Source organism: Cupressus sempervirens, chromosome 4 (genome assembly GCF_028749045.1).
Source record: "Cupressus sempervirens isolate cs-2001-9-10 chromosome 4, ASM2874904v1, whole genome shotgun sequence".
Taxonomy (NCBI): domain Eukaryota; kingdom Viridiplantae; phylum Streptophyta; class Pinopsida; order Cupressales; family Cupressaceae; genus Cupressus; species Cupressus sempervirens.
In genome coordinates this window covers 634,745,805-634,766,684 of record NC_143121.1, presented here as the reverse complement: position 1 = coordinate 634,766,684, position 20,880 = coordinate 634,745,805, and the positions used below count along the sequence as shown (strand labels likewise).

Genomic DNA, 20,880 nt, shown 5'->3' with positions numbered 1-20,880 from the left:
AGAAGTTTGTAAAACCATCGCAGGTAAATGATGTCTCCTGCTGCTACCAAAAAATTTACAAGGGAAAGCTCACACTTCTTCATCATGTTTGTCTTTTAGCAAGGGTCACAATCATTCATAGTTGACCCTCTTTCACAGAGACAGCCCATCATAATGACAACCCTATAAGAGGCATAACCCCAAATAATAATAGCCCTTTCAAAGAGTCATAACACTTACGAATAGTCACAATCCTTCCCTTTTGGTCACTTCCTTAATTTTTCCCTTTCCTTTCCCTTAATACCTCCTTAATTTTTACGTTCCACTCTATCTTCCTCTTTCCCTTTTTTCCACCAAATGATGTTCTCATCTCTCCCTTTAATACCTGTCATTCGAAGGAGACAAACTTTTCCATTCTACCTTCTGACTTTCAGTTTAATAAACTAAAATATTTAATTATTTTTATACTTATTTTTTTATAGGTTTAATTAATTATTATTGTTTGTTAATTAATACTATTTCAAGAAGGTGACATGACTTGAGCTCAGCTGCTTAACATTAGATCAGACTTGAAGTAATTTCCAAGTCAATGCATAACCAAAACAAATTTCTTCTGTCTGCTAACAGGTGAGTGGACAGCAATAAGAAAGATATTACGTATTAGTTATTAGCCTTCGCTCTAGAACAATATTAAGGAAGTTCAATTTCCCTTGTTATTGAATATATAAAATGTTCCTCTCAGGCAGAGTTTTCATGCTTCCTCAGATGAAATGCCTGGACACAGCTAAGAAGCATTTTCTATAACCATTTCCTTAACCAATAATTTATACCAGACACCTTTCCAAAACAACAAAGAGAATTTCTCCCATTTTAGAAGCATTTCCTTGTTTCATTGTACATTTCTAATGGTCATGCAATGTCAGCCAAGAGATCCCATGTAATTTTTAAGAAAATGTCAAAAAGAAAAGAGAAAGTGAAGGTGTCCCATCAACGTCCCCCCAACACCCTAAACTAAATGGTAAAAAAAAAAAAACACATGCAAACAAAATTAAAAGGTATGCTGTTGGGAAAAAATCGGCGAGGAAGCACTCAATGAAAAACTATGAAGCGCTAAGAGCATTCAAGGGGCAAAGATCAGAGAATTTTTTTTCATTTAGATTTTCTATAGGAATCGTTTTGCCCCCAAAACCCTAAAGTAAATTGTAACAAAAAGAAAAATGCACATGGAAGCAAAATTAAAAAGCATGCTGCCGGGAAAAAATCGGCGAGGAGGAAGCACTCAATGAAAAACTATGAAGCGCTAAGAGCATTCAAGGGGCAAAGATCAGAGAATTTTTTTCATTTAGATTTTTTATGGGAATTCTTTTGCCCCCAACACCCTAAACTAAATTGTAACAAAAAGAAAAATGTATATGCAAACAAAATTAAAAAGAAAGCTGTTGGGAAAAAATCAGCAAGAAAGAAGCAATAGGTGAGAAACTATGAAGCGCGAAGAGCATTCAAGGGACAAAGATCAGAGAATTATTTTCATTTGGATTTTCTATAGGAATCCTTTTGTTTTACATTGAATTCTACCTTGAAATTTTACGATTTGGTATGTTTTTTCTGATGCTTATCATTGTCTGGAAAAATAGGCATAGACAGCATTAGAAGTAAAGAAGAAAACGAAGTTTCAATGGCCATTACCAGAAACTGCCAAAAAACACAAGATCAAAAATGGAGTGGAGGGGGCAGTAAAGTCTTTTGTGGGGGAGAAGAGACTTCCAGACTTCAAAATCAGGGGAGAGCAAGTTTGATGTCCCTCAAAGTGAATGCCTTTGCTAAAAGGACCCTTTAGTCCCAAGAAATTTCTTGCTCAATACATCTGGCAGCATATGCAATCAAACCAAAGTGGTATAGCCCTAGGCCTGGGAGAGTTAATCCAATCAATGATAAAGAGGTGAAGAAGGATTCATTAACATCTTAGAGAATTGTCAACTAATGATGTGGCATGGAGATTTGAGGTTAAAGTGAATAAATTTTGTTGTTGTTACTGGTTTCCCTAAATCAGCTTAAGAGGGTATAAATATGTAGAGGGCAGAGAAAAAATATTTTCATATATGTAAATATGTGTCTACATATAGATATCATATTAGTAAACCCGATACCCCGCTCTCTTTTTTTAATTTTACTTGTTTCCTAAAAAGTGATGCACCGGCAATTGGATTATTCTCTAGGCTCAACCAAGTTTTTGGGACAGAGGATACCATGACATGCTTCTGGGGGGGTTACTTTTGCCCTTTTGGGGGAGACAGCTATTAACTTTAAAGAACTTTTTAAAATATAAGGAAATTTCAAATATTCACATGACAAAATTGATAAACCGTTCATCATAGACATTATCGAACATTTGCGAGCATGAGTAATTGAATACAAATTATGATCTTTATATAACATAAGCATGAGTTCATATTTTTCTAAGAGGCTAAAGTCTTCAAGACCCGCATGTTTTGTTTCTAAACTTATTAACAAAAAGAAATGATTAAGTAAAACATTAGTTGTTTACATTTATGTTTCAATTTGACCTCAAATGGGATATTTATGAGCTGCCTCTGCAAATGCATTTATGAAAATGGCATTTCTTGCCAACTATGACTTAAACTCGTACTCAACAATACAATGAATATAGCATGCCAGGTTTGTCTATGGTGGTCTTGTATACTAAACAATTTGTCCATTGTTGAAACAGGATAATCCTTCATTGTGGCTTTGACCATGAAGATGTAGAGATTTGCAATAGAGGATGTGTATTTTGCAGATTTCAAACTTTTTTACAAATCCTAGTAGACATGTCATAATCCAAACCAGCATTGAAAGGTTGTAAGTTTTTATTCTTAAAAAATATAAAATAGTCCATGGGTATGTTAGGGAAAGGCTAGCCATCCCTAGGTAGACAGAGGATGTTTAGAAATCCCCTAGTTGGCTTTTGGACAGTTAGCTGTACCCTAACACACCCTGCTTTCTTTTTACATCTCAGGAAATTTCTTTATTTTTGACAAAAACGAGATGAGTAGTTTCCTAGGCGTCCCCAAGTTCCCCAAAACATTTCCTATGCTGCAGGAGGGGAGTAAAATGCCAGGGACATGTCCCAATGTTGCACTGATTATACCGTGAAAAAAGGAGAGAAAGGGGGAGACATCCTCTAGGCACATCCTTTATTTGGGAATGTCAGGGGTGCACCAGGCCATCTCCAATATCTCTATTACACCACTCATGACTAGTCACTGTTTTAAACCTTCACAAAATATGAACCATTCCCATTTTTGTAATTCTAAAATACCCTACTAGTTGTGTGGTCCCTACTCCCTCCAAGCCTTCTCCTCATAAATGAATTTTAGTTACTATTTTATAACTGTTTTCCATATCATTTCTCCTTTCATGTTTCCTTCTTCAAAATTGGCATTTTTGTTTCAATCATGTGCCAGCATGGTCACCAAGTGTTATAAGCATACCATTAGTAGATTGTAAGTTTGTTGCAGGTTCAGTATCACTATGAAGTATTATCAGCTCAGTGTTCTTTGGCTTCTACTTTCAAGCAACTACAGAAGTATTACAAACAGGTATTTATATGTTTGACTTTTATTGTTTCTCTTCATCTACATTGGTCTTCGACTCTTCAGCAATTCTCAGTCATCACAAGGGTGGAATCCTACTTTACAGCAGTTTGGTAAGAAACCTAACCCCTGCAATTAGGAGTTCAGTTTTTTTCTTAGAAAATTCAAATTAGAAAAGAAAAGGTGAGAGATATGTAATAAATCATGAAATCCCTATGTTTTTATTTTTTTGTGATTCCATCTTACTCTCAACCTTTTAAATTGTGGCTGTCCTATTTGCACATGAAAACACCCAAATTCTTTCATCTATAATCATAAACCATATCCTTGCCTCCTCACCAATTTGTCTGTCACCATTTCAACTGGAATAACTTCCACTCAACTAAATAGGGTGGTCATTTAACTTCCACGATCAAACTTGCTGCTGCCAATCATACCATATGAAAAGAAAAATCAGAATGATTTTTACGCCAACTTGATGTAAATTTGAGACTTCTAACCTTTTATTTGCATCCCATCATGGCATTTTCTCCATCGGCAGCTGAAATGTTGCATAGTTCTCCAGTGACAGCTTAAGGAAAAATAACATGCAGTTCTAGCTCTTTATAGTAAAGACATTTACTTTTTTTAAATTTAAAAGTCTGCTATATATAGATAGATAGATAGATAGATGTTGCATTTATTTCCTGACTCAAAATAGTACATCTAGTGTTAATGCTGATCTTGATGAGAAATTCATTGAGGGCAGTGAAACGTAAACCCCAAGCACACCCCTGAAATAAGTAGTTTGTTTGCGAATGTATTGAAATCAGACTGACCTTCGGGTTTGTTGGCACAATATGCCAAAAGGCCATTTATCAAGAAAACTCATTTGCAGTAGTTTGCAACAATGCTTTAAAAAAAATTTGATTTTCTAATTCAAGTGCCAATTGGAAATAAAAATGCAACATTTTCCCAAAGAAAAGAAAATTACAAGGTTAATGCACACTTATTGCATACATCTAATAAAGGGATTAAAACTTGTGAAAATTCACACTTGAAATGAGTCTGTGATGGTCACAATGTTTCAAGGGAGCACAACTGCACCAACAATTTATGTTACACCACAAGGCCTAGGAGGTCCACCTTCGCTTCTGTCATTTAAGATGAATACAGTGGCATCAAGGAATTAAAGGAAAGCTGCAGGTTCACCATTATTAAACCCAATCACAGATATGTCTAATGACCACCTTCAGTTCTCTCATTTAAGATGAGCACAGTGGAATCAAGGGATTCAAGGAAAGCTACAGGTTCCACCATTATTAAACCCAATCACAGATATGTCCAATGTGCAAGTAAGGGAGGTTTCAGATGAGGCCATTGCCAGTTTCATTTTTGTAACAGCATATTTATGGATAAGTGGACAGATTTTACACTGTTCGCTCATCAATATCATTGTTTTATGCAGTAAAGGAACTTATTTCTTTCCAGCAGTTGATTGCACCAGAAAATGCAAAAAAGTTGAGTCTCAGGTTAATATTAGAAAGAACACATTGAGGAGATTGATCCTTAAAATGTAATACAGATGATTATTGATGCATCAAATGTTTGTAAGCCAACAGTAATGTTGATTCAATCTACATACATATATAACAATTGGATCCCTGCTATGTGCATGCTATGAACAAGGCACTCAAAGTCATTGGAAAGATAGAGATAGAGTGGGTGAAACCTAAGTCACAAGGTTCGAATTCGAGTTCGAGTCCAACAACACTAAAATTCGGATAAAGTTCGACAAGGCTAAAAAGTTCGGGAAAAAATTCGACAATAAATTCGCCTTAAGTAAATATTTAAAAATAATAATATATCTAATAATTTATCAAATTAGTTTATCTATTATTTTCGAAAGAGAAAAGATGTTAAATTAATTATAATTCACAATTTTAAAAAAATTAATATGTAAATTTTTATCAAAACATTTAGACTTTTAATAAATATATTTAATTTTAAAACACATTTTAAAAATCCACTTAATTTTTTTTATAGAATTTGTTTTAAAAACAAATTAATATTTAAACTTTTTATTAACATTTTAGGAAATATCTTATTTAAAAACACATTTTAAAAACATATTTTTACTTTTTTATAGAATTAGAAATAATGTAAAGCAAGATCATTTTATGTTTTCCGTCGAATATCAAGAGTCCACTTTTATTCCGCGGCATTGTATTTCCCAGTTTGAATAGAGTTTTGACGACTTTCAGGAGTTCACATCGTTGCATGAAATCCATTAACGTGGGACCACGTTTTTGGGTGGTGATTAAATCCCTTAGCCAAGTGACAGGTGATATATCGCAGCGTTTTTCAACAAGCCCTAGCCGGACATTGCATTTTCATTGATGACTAAATCCAATAAAAGTGCCCGTGGATTTTTTTTAGAAATATCAACGCGCTTTTTGAACACGAATTTAATAGCGAATTTGATCTAACTTTTTCTAAACATTGAATATTCGACAGATTTCGAACTTCATGTTTGATGTTCGCCGAACCCTGTGACATAGGGTGAAACAATTGGTGGTGTATAAAAGTTTACATTTGCAACTGCCACACCTCATTGGCATGGTTTCTAACCTTTGCAAAGAAAGAATTGCACGAACTAGTTAAGACTTGCTTGCTTGCTATTTTTTTCAACTGAGAGAGTGATTGACTTACAAGAGTTACTACAACTTATGGCTATGACACAAGATTGTAACAGGTGGAACGAGTCAAAGGCCAAGCAACAGAAGAGGTGAAGTAGACTGTTATCAATATTATTTTTGGTTGAAAGTGAAATATATCACATCTTTCAAACAAATTGATTTTGCCATCATCAAATTCAGTTTTTTTAATAAGCCTAGTCTTGGAGTAGAATGCCAGACCAAATGAAAGCCACCATTTTTGCGAGCACCCTGGCCCTCAACTTGTTTAATAAGCATATTCATCCCATCATCAAAAAAAGGTCAGAGATGTTGAGCGCCACTTGACCCATAGTTGTCTATGCTTCGAACACAAAATGGTATGTGAAAAGACCCAGTAGTCTTCCTCCTATTAGAGTTCACAGGGTGAGGAATAGCTTCAGAGAGACCTTAAAAACAGTTAGGGTAAAGGAAGCTTTTATTGGTCAGAATTGAGTAGATTAAAATTTTAAATCGAAACACTATAGGGCTACAAAGACTTTTTACAAGGATCAATAAACTCACATTGACACAAACCAAGCCAAGCCTGTGGACAATATATGGACCTCCATGACCATAATGCAAGGTTTCTAGTTCTTCTATTGCTAAGAGGAACTCATCCATGAAAAGCTTCATCCACTCTTTAACAGAACCAGACTTACCTCTACAAGAGTGGAAAAGCTGATCAGGGATAGTCCAATGAAGGGACATAGAGCCCAACCGATAGTGACACCTCAATGATGAACATGATACATTAATAAGCTTGAAGGTCCCACTTTCTTCAAGTAGTTCCAATGATTAGGAGTTTACTAGATATGCAGATGCATATGTCAATATGATGATGACTTAGTTTTGAGCTTGTTGCTCAAACACAAACAGCTATAGGATGTATTCCAATTTTCATCTACTATGGATCTATTATGAATGAGCAATTGATATTCAAATTGATGCATTTTATCGTTTCTCATGTGCCAAGCAAATCTTTGTGTTGAGCAATTAGGGGAGTTTCAAACATTTTTATGATACTTCATACCATAAATTTTGGATTGATCAATTTAAGTTGGGCCTTGATATTGTCCACTTATTTATTTGTATGATCAATCACTAGCAAAGTTTTCCACAGTCCATGTTGATTTCATATATTGCTTCTAGAATCAACTGTGTTTTTGCATCTAACAACGTATCAATTCTTAATTTATCATTGATCATTTGCAAACGTCTAAGTTGAACAGGCACCTCCCCCCACCCCCCCTATACCAGGAAAAGTTCAAACTGGTTCACAGTTTGGGTCCAGTTCAGACTTGGTTTGACCAAGGTACTGTTTTTGCCTTGCACGTTCAATCGGGTTCAAACTAGGACCAAACCCAAGTGAACCAACACTAATAAGTTTGAACCCATAGCAAACTGGGCCCTGCAAATGGCTGAAGAGTGTTTTTTAGGCAAAAATTAAATGTTTTTTGGCATCCACAACCCTAATAGTTGTTATGAATTGCTTTTGGTGGCCTCTCATTGTCATTTTATGTTTTGAAACAGCTTATATTGTCTTAAGGAAGAGCACATAAGTGTTTGAGCAAGCATCCAGTTGTGCAAGAAAGAGTTTGAAGATTGACTTATTGTTGTTCTCAAGTGTTTGTGCATCATTCATACACATTTGCAAACTTGCAATGGCTGGAAAAGGTAAGATCTTATTCCATTTGCTATTGTTTTTGTACTACTTTTTTCATTTTTCCATTTCTCTTTCAATCTTCATATGTTCTTTTCCATTTTTTCAGAATTTGTCATTTTCTTGCATATAAATTATGAACATGTATCTAATTTCTTGCCATAGGGAAAGGAATGGCATCCATCTCTTCATCAATAGGCAATACCGAACAAACAATTGAGCCTAGCTCTAATTCTCCTCTATGGAAGTATGTAGACATTATAAAACCCCTTCCAAGAGGTGGTGCATTCCATTAGAGATGTCAAGGTTGTGTGTAGAAAGAATAGTTCTTATTATCGTGTATCGTGTGGTAGGTCATTTATGTGGATATACTGGAAGAGGAGTCAAGAAATGCCCTCACAAAAAAGGTAGCAATAAAAGTAAACGTAAAAGAGCAAAGGGAATGCAGCCCGCCCCCAGATGTTATAGTACGAGACCACCCCTTTTTGAGAAAGTGCCCTGGGTATGAGAAAGTGTGCACCACCTTGTTTGATCAAGAGGTCCAGCGGATTGAAGATCAATTGAAGCCCATAAGGGACTCATGGGTTGAGATGGGTGACCATTGTTTCAAATGGGTGGAAGGATTCCAAGAACCGTCCCTTGATCAATGTCCTTGCGGTGTCCCCTAAAGGGGCAATGTTTCTGAAAGCAATGGATTGTGAAGGCCAAGTAAAAGACGGGTCATTTATTGTTGATATCCTAATTGAGGCCACTGAACAAGTGGGTGCAAGAAACGTTGCCCAAGTCATATCGAACAATGCAAAGAATTGCAAAGCAAATAGTTTGTTGGTTGAATTGCGATATCAACATATCTTTTGGACACCTTGTGCGGTCCATTCACTCAATCTTATGCTACAAAAGATTGGGAACCAAATTGAGTGGATCAAAACAGTGTATAAAGAGTTTGAGGACATCCAAATGTTTGTCACAAACCACCACATGAATCAATCTCTTTTCAAAAACCACTCAAAATTGGAGCTATTGAAGGTAACTGAACTTGAACTCAAGTTAGAAATTTAATTTTTAATATTTGACAATTTTTGATTTTTCATATTTTACTTGTGCAATGTATATACTTTACTAAAATATGTATCTAATAGTTGTTGTTTTTTGCTCTAATTTATGTCACAGGTTGTTGAGACCCATTTTCCATCACATATAATCATCTTGAGACGACTTGTGCAAGTGAAAGATGCACTTCAAGGTATTTTAATCAGCCACAATTGGGGTGTATGGAAGCAAAAGAACATTGATAGGGCAAACAGAATAAAGGATAGGCTATTGGCTGAGTCATGATGGGAACGTGTAGAATATCTCCTTAAGATCACCGAGCCCATTATGAGCGTGCTTAGGTACACTGACATGGATAGGCCTTGCCTTGGAGAGCTCTATGATGGCATAAACTCAATGCTTGAGAAGATCAAACAGGTTATAAATGAGAAGAAGCAAGATCCGCAAGAGACCTTTTTCAAACAAGTACAAAAAATTATTTTTGACAAATGGAACAAAATGACCACTCCACCACATTTGTTTGCCTATGCCTTGACCTCCAAATACTATAGCTCACAATATTGTAGTCTACCAAGAAGGTTGCCACATATAGAGATATGGAAGTGTCTAATGGGTACCAGGCAGCATTTAAAAGACTATTTCCTAATGATGATATGAGAGATGTAATCATGGATGAGTTCATAGAGCTTGTCAATGCTAGAGGTCTAAGTAACAATGCTCTTCATCATCAATTCAAGAAGGATGCTCATGGTTGGTGATAATACCTCCATGACCAAAGATTCCAAACATTGCAGCCCCTTGCAATCAAAGTTATATCACAAGTAAGTTTTATTTTTGAAAAATTAGCTCACTTTATCTTCAAAAGAATCATGACTAGAAAGTAATTTTAAAAATTTTATAAGATTGAATTAATTCTTTTTTAATTGTTTACCTTATGTTGTCTTCATAGGTTGTTAGTTCCTCTGCATCAAAAAGAAATTGGAGCACCTACTCTTTCATCCACTCGATGAAGCATAATAGGTTGCAATCAAAACAAGCAGAGAACCTAGTATTTGTGCATAACAACTTGCGCCTTCATTCGCACAAGACTCAAGAATACAAAGAAGGGGAGACTAAGAAGTGGGATGTAGGTGCAGATATTGCAGACTTGGATGCTTCCACTACTTGGCTTACAATTGATGAAATTGATGATTTTGATGACTTTGATGTCCATACCATTGTTGCTTCTGCTGCTGATCCCATTGGCCTTAGCGCAAGTAATACCGGAGAAGAAGAAGATGAAGAAGAAGAATAAGATGGATATGAAGAAAAAGATGAAGATTGAAGAACTTAGAATATTAACAAATTTTCATTCCATTAGTTAAACAATGAACATGAAACAATGATACTTGAACTTGATATTCTAAATGTTTTGAATCTTTGATGTTGAAGTTGATTAAACTATGTTACTATATGATGGTATGATCACTATGATTACAAGTTTAATTGTTTAAGGTGTTTTAAAGTTTTTGTTGTTTAAATGTGTTTATGTTACTATGCTACATTCTAAGTTTAAATCATGCTTCATAAAAATGTGTGTGTGTATATATATATATAATTTACATGCTTTTGTAGTAACAAACCCAAACGAATCCAAACCCCTTTCCAAAATTTTGATGAACTTGTGAACCGGTTCTCGAACTTCAAACTTGGAAGCGAACCTGAACCGGCAACTTAGGCAAATGTAATTGTGTTGCATTCTCAATTCTCAAATTTTATAACCTGTATTCCGTTTTCTATCATATCCCCCTGCCATGCCCTAAGTTTTGGAAAAATGCTTCTGCCATTGGAAGCTCGTCCCCTTGTCTTGAAAACACTATATGTTGTTGGAAATATTCAAGATATGATAGGTTACTAAGAGGGGAGGGGTGAATCAGTAACTTAAAAACAATTCAGCACTTTAACCATATATACTATTCACCATTCATTCATCTAATCTACTACATAAATGAGAGATCAAACATTCATAACACATGTACACAGTGATTTGGTGATCCAGAAACCTTCCAAATAGAAAGTAAAACTGGGGTGGGGATGATACCCACAAAACTTCGTTACTGCAGTATGAAGTTGGCCTGTTAAGGCTTACATTAACCAATTCTGGTGATCTGCCTTGTTAGGAGCATAAAGGATTGCTAGGTCCACCTTGTTAGAGGATTTACAAACATACACTGAAGTATGCACTCTGTTAGGAGATTTATACAAAAGATTGTTAAGTCTACCCTGTTAAAGGATTTACAAAACTGATTCACCCATTAGGATGAAACAGTGGATCTACTTACAAACTTGATTTGCTGATTAGAAGTCGGAAAAGGCGGACAATTAGCTAGAGCAACAGGTGCTGTGGCAGAATTGATCGCAAAAGAAGGCCGATTGACCACATTAAGATTACCATCTGGAGAGGTTCGTTTAATATCTGAGAACTGCTCAGCAACAATTGGACAAGTAGGCAACGTTAAATGGAAAAATCGAACTTTAAGTAAAGCTGGGTCAAAACGTTGGCTGGGTAAACGTCCTGAAGTAAAAGGAATAGTTATGAATGCTGCAGATCATTCTCATGGGGGTGGTGAAGGAAGAGCTCCAATTGGCAGAAAAAAACCCTTGACCCCTTGGGGCTATAGCGCACTTGGAATGATTAGATCCTTGAAGTATATATCACCTCTTGTGATTGATGAATCATTACTGCTCCTTGTAGACCTTGCTGAATATTTTGCTCTTCTGCTGATTCGCATTTACACTTCTGAAAACATTACCTGTCTCCTTTTATACTCTCATCCATATTTCATACATATTGCAAATGATTTAATACATTACATATATACCATTCCAATAATTACAATTGCAAGGTCGGCTAAAACACAAGTGAACAAAATATTACTGAGTCGGCCAAACAGTAAATAACTCGAGTTCACTGAACTGACTCGGTGACCTTCTGATACTTGGCGTCCACCGCATTACTCGGCATTGTCATGCACTCAGTAGAAGTGAAGGCTCGGTCCATACTAATCACCTGATGTAGTTCTGAACTCGGTAACCATTGGAGACTCAATGGATATAGTATCACTCAGTAAAAATTGAATCCTTCGTTTACCTTGCTTTCACTCGGTAAACATTATACTTTCATTACTTGGTAAACATTGCGCTTCCATCACTCGGTAAACAATGCAAAGCTCGGTGAACACTGTAAACTCAATAGACACTGTTGGATTGCACATTCACTCGATAGCTATACTCAGCTCGATTAACACTAGAATGCTCGGTGTGAACTGCGAAGCTCGGTGTAAACTGCTTAAGTGATGAATGTACAAGGTAACCATTGAATGCTCGGTATACATTGTAGATTGAGTGATAAGCTCGGTAGCTATACTGATACAGATAAGTGTTGTCACTAATGGCAATAATAACTTAATGCCAACAGTATGTAAGTGTATTAAACCTGCAATTAAAAATGAGATATCCTGTATCAAAAGTGGGCAGGACTTTTACTTGCAAAATCTCATGCGTTTGTCAATAACTTAGCCACCACCCAAATTTTCACAAATTCAGCCTGTTAACTCAGCCAACAATTTAAGCATGATTGAACAACAATTTAAACAAAATTCACCAATTTTCAGGGGTGAATGCATCCTTGCTAGAAAAATGTTTTTACTAGAAATAACAGTGTTTTTCAGTCGCTTTTCAAGACTTCCAAAGTTTTACTTATAATAAATAAATTATAAAACTAGAATGTCTTATCTAATCAAATGCGCTAATGTAACTAGAATGCCTTATCTAATCAAATGCACTAATGTTAAGGTTAGAAATTTGTTAAATTATTGCCTTCAAATCTTGAGAAGCACATAAGAAATGTTGACCATGGTTACCAAAATGAGGAGAGATATACAACTTATATACCTCTCACAACATTTCAGGATTCAAAATCAGAGAAAGCCAACACAGGATTCCAAAAAAACATGCATTGGGCCACCAAATTAAACTTCGAATCAAAAGTTGGGGTATACAACACCCAGGGCATTGTATACCTTGGAACACAATGCCCAAGGAATTGTATACCAATGAAACCAAGCCCAAATTAAAATGGGGACTCAAAAATGAAGAGAAGATGCTAGAATAAGCGGAGATGAGTAGCTAGATTGAGCATTACAGACATGAAATCTCAGAATCGCCAAAATTGGGCCTACTTGAGCATCTAGTTATAAGTGTTAACTGTTGGATATTTCTTCCACCATTATCCCATCGTAGATAAGCAATCTGAGAAACCTTCATTATGGGCTAAATTTGTTTGGGGCAACACATTGTATTAATCGAAGTTTTGTTGATAATACGTCTTTTCTAGTTCTCTTACAGTAGCTTATGCTCTGCAACTGTAATTTTCCTTTGCATTGCATGAATGAAAATATCACTTTTCACCTTCTCTCACATTTTGATTTAGCTATCTTGTACATGTTTTTGCCTTGTATTGAATGCTTATTTTCTGTCTTTTTAGTTTATACATTGTGTCTAACATGCTCATGAATGTTGTATTGTGAATGTGAATTTCCTTATAGTATCTCATAGGTTGTTCTAACATGTGTATGAGTCATTGGAGGATAGATTAGAATTGAGATTTGTATAGTTTTGGGTGCTTTATTGAATTTATCTGCAGCCATTAGTAGAGACAAAAATTCAATCTGGTGCATCACCCAATTTACTTTTCATGCATTCCTTCTTACCTTTTCCCTGCATCTTATAAGATTAGAATAAATTAAGTGAACCATGATCCAAAGGAAGTTGCCCTTTTCCAAATATTCCGCCTCATATGCACAAGGTCCCACTCTTGGAGGTTGATTCAATGTTTCACAAGGTTGCTTGGGTTCACACCCCGAGGCATGGGCACAAACTTTTGTGTTAACACTAACTTTTTAGGATGGTACATTTAGCCCCTTTTTTGGAGAGAGTATGAAACAACAACATGCCCACAGTTTAATAAAATCAATGCATTGGAAAAGTTTTATCAAGGTCAAGGAGATTAAGGAAACACCAAGCTCCCAAGTAACTTAGGTCCTCACAAAATCCAAAACCAAGATAAAAAAGGCAAGGCTCACGTGAGAGAGAGAGAGAGAGGTTTTGCCTTACAATGAGTCATGCAAAGGTAAGGCACTACTACAAAAGATGGATAAGATAATCTAGCAAGCTATGAGAAGCTAGTCAAACCATTGAAAAGAATGTAAATGAGGTCAAGGAAGGGACGAATTCAAAGAGATGATATGGAACAGGTGTAAAGGGAACCTTTTGAAGGATGTTGAAGAGATCATGAAAAAAATTTGAACAGAAAAGAACATCAATGACCAAAAGGAGGAATTTATTCACACCTTCCCCATTGGTAGTTAAAGGGATCCTTTATGAAGAATTACACACTTTTAGCCTCTCGAGTAAGGAATTAATTAATTTGGGCATACAATTGCAAACAAAGAAAAAGTTGTGATAAAAAATATACACCTCTTGCATAAGAGGAAATCCCTGATCAAAAGAAACAATTCAATGTAAGAAAAGACATCTCATGATATGCAAATACCACTCAACCAAAAGAAAAGTGGATCCTTATAAAGGATGAGGAATTGAAAAACTCGCCTTACTCCCCAAGCATGGAGACAAAGATAAGGATGAGGAGGGCAAAATATTCATCTTGCAAAGTATGAATGCACCTAGAATTGTACCACCATGAATGGCAATGAGCCCCCAACATATAGGTTAGCAGTGTGGAGCAACATAATACAAACTCAAATGTTACTCAAAGTGATTGTAATTGAAAATCAACTCATTGCAATGTGCTACGTGAATGATGTCATAATCAATGAGTTTCTAAATTTGTTAATATAAAGCTTGAAATTCATTAATAAAGTGGTCATGATATCAATGGTACATGGAAAACAAGAATACTCACGAGGTTTTAACTATGATTCTTTTGTTTACAAAGGTTAGGCAAGATCATCCCTAGGCATTCGATAAAGAGTCCCTGAATTGAGCCTTGGTGTGTTCATAATTTGCTAGAGCACTACAAATACTTATGAAATGAGGATATTAGTTCAAAGAAACCTTCTCCCTTAATGTTTGTTGCAAAGCTTCAATGAACATCCTTTAGAGCTCAACATCGAGAGAAGCATGGGAAACTTTCCCAAAAATAGAATGGCATATCAAGATGATATTAGTAATCTTTTTATTTAGCTTCTTCTCACAATGCACAAGGCCTAGGTAGTGACCATTTTGCCTATATTAGCCTCACTTGAGTAAGTCCATTAACTTATTAAAAGTGTTAATAGAAATAGTCTAGGAGGTAATAGAACATTCCATTGTAATCAACTTCAAAAACTTGAGAACATAATCCATAGTGTGATAATTGTTGCACTAAGGAACCAATTCCAATTTTGATTTTGCGCACCCAAACAACGGATTAGAAATTTTTTGGAATAAAAATGCCAAGTCCTGTCTAATTTTGGCAACCAAACAGGTCGTAAGAGAATAAGTTGAGAACATAAGCCATTACCAATGCTTCTCTTCATATCGCTATCTTCTTTGAGAACGATGCAAAATCCACCTGGTGCTTGGAGGAACTAGCATTTATCCCCATCTTTCATCATGTTGACCCTTTTGAATTTGAAATGGGTGATAGAAAAAGAAGATATGTAGACACAATGGAGCAAAATAGATCAGGCGGATCTCAAATTTCTTTCATTTCAATTCATATGTAATCCAAGTTTTTGGCAAATTGGAATTAAAATGGGAATAAGAGCAATTCCACCTATTTAGATTAAAGACCAAATCTAGGATTTGAGCGTAAATGGTGATACCAAATTCTAATTTTTTCCAATTCCAATTCTGATTTTGCACACCCAAATACAAGATTAGAAATTTTTAAGAATTACAAATCCCAATTCCTATCTAATTCTGGCAACCAAGCAGGTCCTTAGAGAATGACTTGAGAACATAAGCCATTAAAAGTGCTTCTCTTTATATCGTTGTCTTCTCTGAGAACAATGCAAAATCCACCTAGTGCTTGGAGGAACTAGCATTTATCCCCATCTTTCATCATGTTGACCCTTTTGATTTGAAATGGGCAATTGAGAAAAAAATAATATATGTAGACGCAATTGAGCAAAATAGATCAGGTGGATCTCAATTTTTTTTCATTTCAATTCATATGTAATCCAAGTTTCTAATTTTTTCCAATTCCATTTCTGATTTTGCGCACCCAAACAGCGGATTAGAAATTTTTAAGAATTACAAATACCAATTCTTGTCTAATTTTGGCAACCAAAGGGACCCTAAGGGCCCGTTTGTTTGCTAGAATTAACCTGGAATAGGGAAACGAGAATAGGAAAATTGGAATAAATCTATTCTAATTTTGGCCCAAAATGAGAATAAATCGAATTCCAGGTTTTTTAAGGAATTAGATTTATTCTTGCATTGGACCAAAATTGGAATAGATTTATTCCAATTTTCCTATTCCCGTTTCCCTATTCCAAGTTAATTCCAGCAAACAAAAGGGCCCTAAGAGAATAACTTGAGAATGTAATCCATAGTGTGATAATTGTTACACTAAGAAAGAAAAGAATCTATGTGGAGATGAGAATCTCTATTGCCATTGTATTTTTCGAACTTTTAGGGAATCAACCTCCTAAGGCAGTGAAGTACTCAATACTTGCATGGTCAAGGACTACGACAATAATATAGAGCAAGGGATCTCTAAATAATTACAATGAACAAATTTATCAATTGTTGTTGCAACTACCCTATATTTTGCAATATGGTATTACGAAGGATCATGAGATAGGGGAGGTGGAGGTGGATTTCCTCCACCACCATCAACAGCTTGACCTTATCCAAGATTAGCCCCAGTGTCTTGTGAATTTTACCCCAAGAATTGTCTACTCACATTAACGCTAGGCTCAATATTGCTATTAGACCCTAGTTCACCATGTGTATTAACAGCCTACATATTGCAACACTAACTTGTTAGTCAACAATATCGGTCTAATTTGCTTGGCATTTTAAAGGAGGAAGAGATACCAAGTCATTAACAATTTAATGTAATGCCACAAGCACCTGAAGGCTCCACTTGTCGATTAACAATTTTCTTAGATTATTAACGATTATTCTAGCCTTCCAGCAAACTTCTTGATTTATGAAAAATTCATTGAAATCCTTTAGGTTCTTCTTTAAGAACGGGATTTGGTAAAAATGGATAATAAGAGCGAATTCATGATCTACTATAAGAGGTAACTCAAGAGGAAAATTCACTAGTGTAGAGTTCTTGGACCCAAACTTTAGAGTGTTAAGTTCCAATTTCGGGCCTTTAAAGAAATGAGATCCAAAGAGGTCATTACGATCCATATTCTTGAGAAGGATTGGGCATGGTACAGACAAACTATATCAATTTGGAGGGATACCAGGTCTACAATATCTCATTGCAACAATTTTTGAAGTGGTTTGGGTCATAAAGCTCATAGGAGTTCACAAAAGCTAAACAAATCCTTGAGATTGAAATGAAAGCTTTATGTCAAGTTCACCAAAATGTGGAGATTGGAAAATTTACCACCAATTACACTATCAATGTTGAAAACACCAAAGGACTGCAGATGAATCAATCTAGACCACAATAATAACTTTAATTCAAATCACCATAAGCAATTATCTTTAAAGAAAAAACAAGACTAGAAAACCAAATTCAGGGAGAAACCATGATGAGAATCAAACTTATGAATATAGAAAATTTTGTATTACAAAGACTAGAATCACTACCCAGACTTGCACAACTTGAGCACAATGCCTTAGAGCAAGTGACAAGGGACTTGTACAACTAAAACTTATTGTTCCAGAACAAGATAGAATAAGATCTGCTAGAGAGCTCACTATCATCCAACAACATGAATCCTAGAAATGAAATATGGATCTCCCAAATACAAATCAATATCATTCTTTAAATGTATTTATTTGAAGCTCAAGTTACTATAATCCACTTCTCTTCTTTTTCTTCTTTCCTGTAAACAATATGCCCTTCCACCATTTCCACACTTTTTTTTGCATTGAATGTAGTTCTTAAATATAATATAGATCGTTAAAAGCTTTATTGCAAGTCGTCCTAAACTAAGATAAAACAATATATATATAATATAGATCGTTAAAAGCTTTATTGCAAGTCGTCCTAAACTAAGATAAAACTATATATATATATATAAAAGATAGGCCATATGAACCAAAATACACAAAGAGGTCCACCTCACAAGAAAGAGATGACCTAAATATTCTAAATAGATTCTCTTAAGGATAGATCCAAAGATTTGCACCTTCGTGATGAACATGATGTGTTAATAAGCTAGGAGATCCAATTTCTTCCAGTGGTTCCAGTGATGAGGAGTTCCCTAGATATCCAAATACGTATGATGATGAATCTTAGTTTTGGGCTTGTTGCTCAAACACAAACAACCATAGAATGTATTGCAATTTTTCAGCTACTATGGATCTATCATGAATGAGTATTGATATTCAGATTATTGCAAGTTTGTTAGTTTGATATAAAATATAAGTCCTTGTTTTTGGTCTCATGTGCGTTACAAATCTTTGTATTGATCAATCAAAGCAATTTAAAGCCTTTTTATGATACTTCATACTCTAAAATTTTAAACTGATCAATTGAAATTGAGCATTAAAATTGTCCACTTATTTATTTGGATTATCAATCATTGGCATAAGTTTTCCATAGTCCATGTTGATTCCACAATATTGCTTTTGAAATCAACTCTGTGTATTTTTGCATCTAACAAATTATCGATTCTCAATTTATCAATGGTCATTTGTGAATACAAATGTGCTGTGTTCTCAATTCTCACATTTTGTAACCTCTATTTTCTTTTTCAATGATATCCTCCTACCATGCCCTAAATTTTCTATTGCTGCCCTTGGAATCTCATTCCTTTATCTCAAAAAATGTGTATAAGTGTGTTAAAAACTTGCAAATAAAAATAAGATACCCACTATCAGAAGTGAGCAGGGGTTTTTACTTGCAAAAACTCATGCATTCAATAACTTAGTGACTGCCCATATTTTCATAAATTTGACCCGTTAATCACGGCCAACAATATAGACGTGATTGAACAAAAAAATTAACAGGTTTAGCCAATTTTCAGGGGTCAACAGATTTTTGCTAGAAAAACATTCTTAGTAGCACATAATAGTGTTCTCCAGTTGCTTTTCAAGATTTTCAAAGTTTTACTTATTAAGAATAATTTAAATAAATTATAAAACAAAGATATTTCTTATCTAATAAAATGCATTAGAGTTAAGGCGAGAGTTTTGTTTTGCCAAAAACTCTAGCTAATCCCTAACCCCAAGCATAATCATTCTAGTGTTTCTGGTTAGAGTTAAGACTACCTGATTTTTGGCACATATATCTTCTCATATGGGACCATCCATTTTCGAAACTTTATATCTAATTTGTAGATTGATTCTGTCCCAAGCATATTGTAACTGAAACTTTCAAACTAGTAGTATGCAATCATCATTTATAAGCCTACAGTATGCACTGTACAATGTAACGTAATTGGTGATATGAGCATAACTCACAGACTCTATATTCCAAAATTCGAGCTGTGAAATTAAATGTCATTCAATTTTAAAAATTGTACAATTTTGGCATTTTTCCGCTTTTATCAAAAACCACTTCCGACTATATCCCGATTGTTATAAAAAACAAAAAATAAAACTTCATCTTTCATTTGCGAATTTATTCTCGAAAACAATCTTTCCTGTTATGTGCATACATAAGCAAAGTAAAAATAAAAATACCTTCAAGTTTCTGGGATGTCTCCTCTGAAATTTCACATCCGAACCCAAAATATCCTTCTGTAGATACATTATAAATAGCCTTGGTGGCTGCCTCTTCGCTGTGGTCATTAGCATAAGCCGGTAAAAATATATTTTTGGGACTCAATACAAAAACAGCCACCACAGAGAGAGCGAGAGCGTGTGTTCGCATACCTTCCCAGAACAGTGGCGAGGGTTTTGACATAACAATCTACCATTTCCTGCTTTGTAGCTTTACCATCCCCAGGTGGATCCATTTCAATAAGCCAGTGCTCGTAGTCGCAACCCGCAAATAATGGTCCAATGTCATCAATGGATGAACCGGGATTTGAATTTGAAACTCTCCATCTAACTGAAGTACAACTAAAAATTCGCGGCGGAGCGCACGTTGCATGACCAACAAGGAATCTCAGAGGATAATTGCTAACGGGTGATTGGAATGCTGGCTCTCTTAAAGATAATGTTGTGATTCTTCTCAGTGAGGAAAAGTTGTGAATCCTCCGAAACACTTGTCTGCTCAACGTAGCCATGAATACGGGAAGATCAGAGGCAAGGTTTTACCTCTACAAACAGCCGAGTACCTGTTACGCAGGGTTTTTAGGGTTTTCAGTTTTTTTGTGTACTTTGTTACTTGGCTTCAATGTTTCGTCTGCCAGATGTGTGATTTGTTGTAATCAATTTCTTTACATAATTTTTTTTTATAATCAAGGATGCATAGCATCTAGTTCTTTCTCATTTCGCTACTGGACAGTTTGCAAATCAAAGAACTCGGAACTAAATGAGTAATTCAATGTGCTTGTAAATGTTATTGTTAATGTTATGGATCTATTGCGAAAGAAACGTCAAATTTTAGGCGATTCATTTACTATTTCAGAATTTAATATAGAGATAATTATCATTATTTTAGGAGAATATAATTTATAAGATATATACATATCGGTAGTCTTGGCATATAAAATTCTAAAAATTATTAATTTACATTGCATTATAGTCGACTATAGATGAAGTCAATGTACATACAAGT

General features: G+C 35.2%; 1 protein-coding gene across 1 annotated transcript in view; it reads right to left on the bottom strand.

Moving 5' to 3' along the window:
* Nucleotides 1-20,528, bottom strand: part of LOC149562841 (multiple organellar RNA editing factor 2, chloroplastic-like) — a 30,900-nt gene extending 10,372 nt beyond the window's left edge. The window contains exons 1-2 of the mRNA XM_089826294.1: nucleotides 20,031-20,528; nucleotides 19,839-19,936 (exon numbers count right to left, since the gene is read on the bottom strand). Coding sequence (XP_089682420.1) covers nucleotides 19,839-19,936; nucleotides 20,031-20,386 — 454 coding nt within the window. The 5' untranslated portion in view covers nucleotides 20,387-20,528. The remainder of the gene's footprint in view (nucleotides 1-19,838; nucleotides 19,937-20,030) is intronic.
* Between the last annotated feature and the right edge of the window lie 352 nt (nucleotides 20,529-20,880).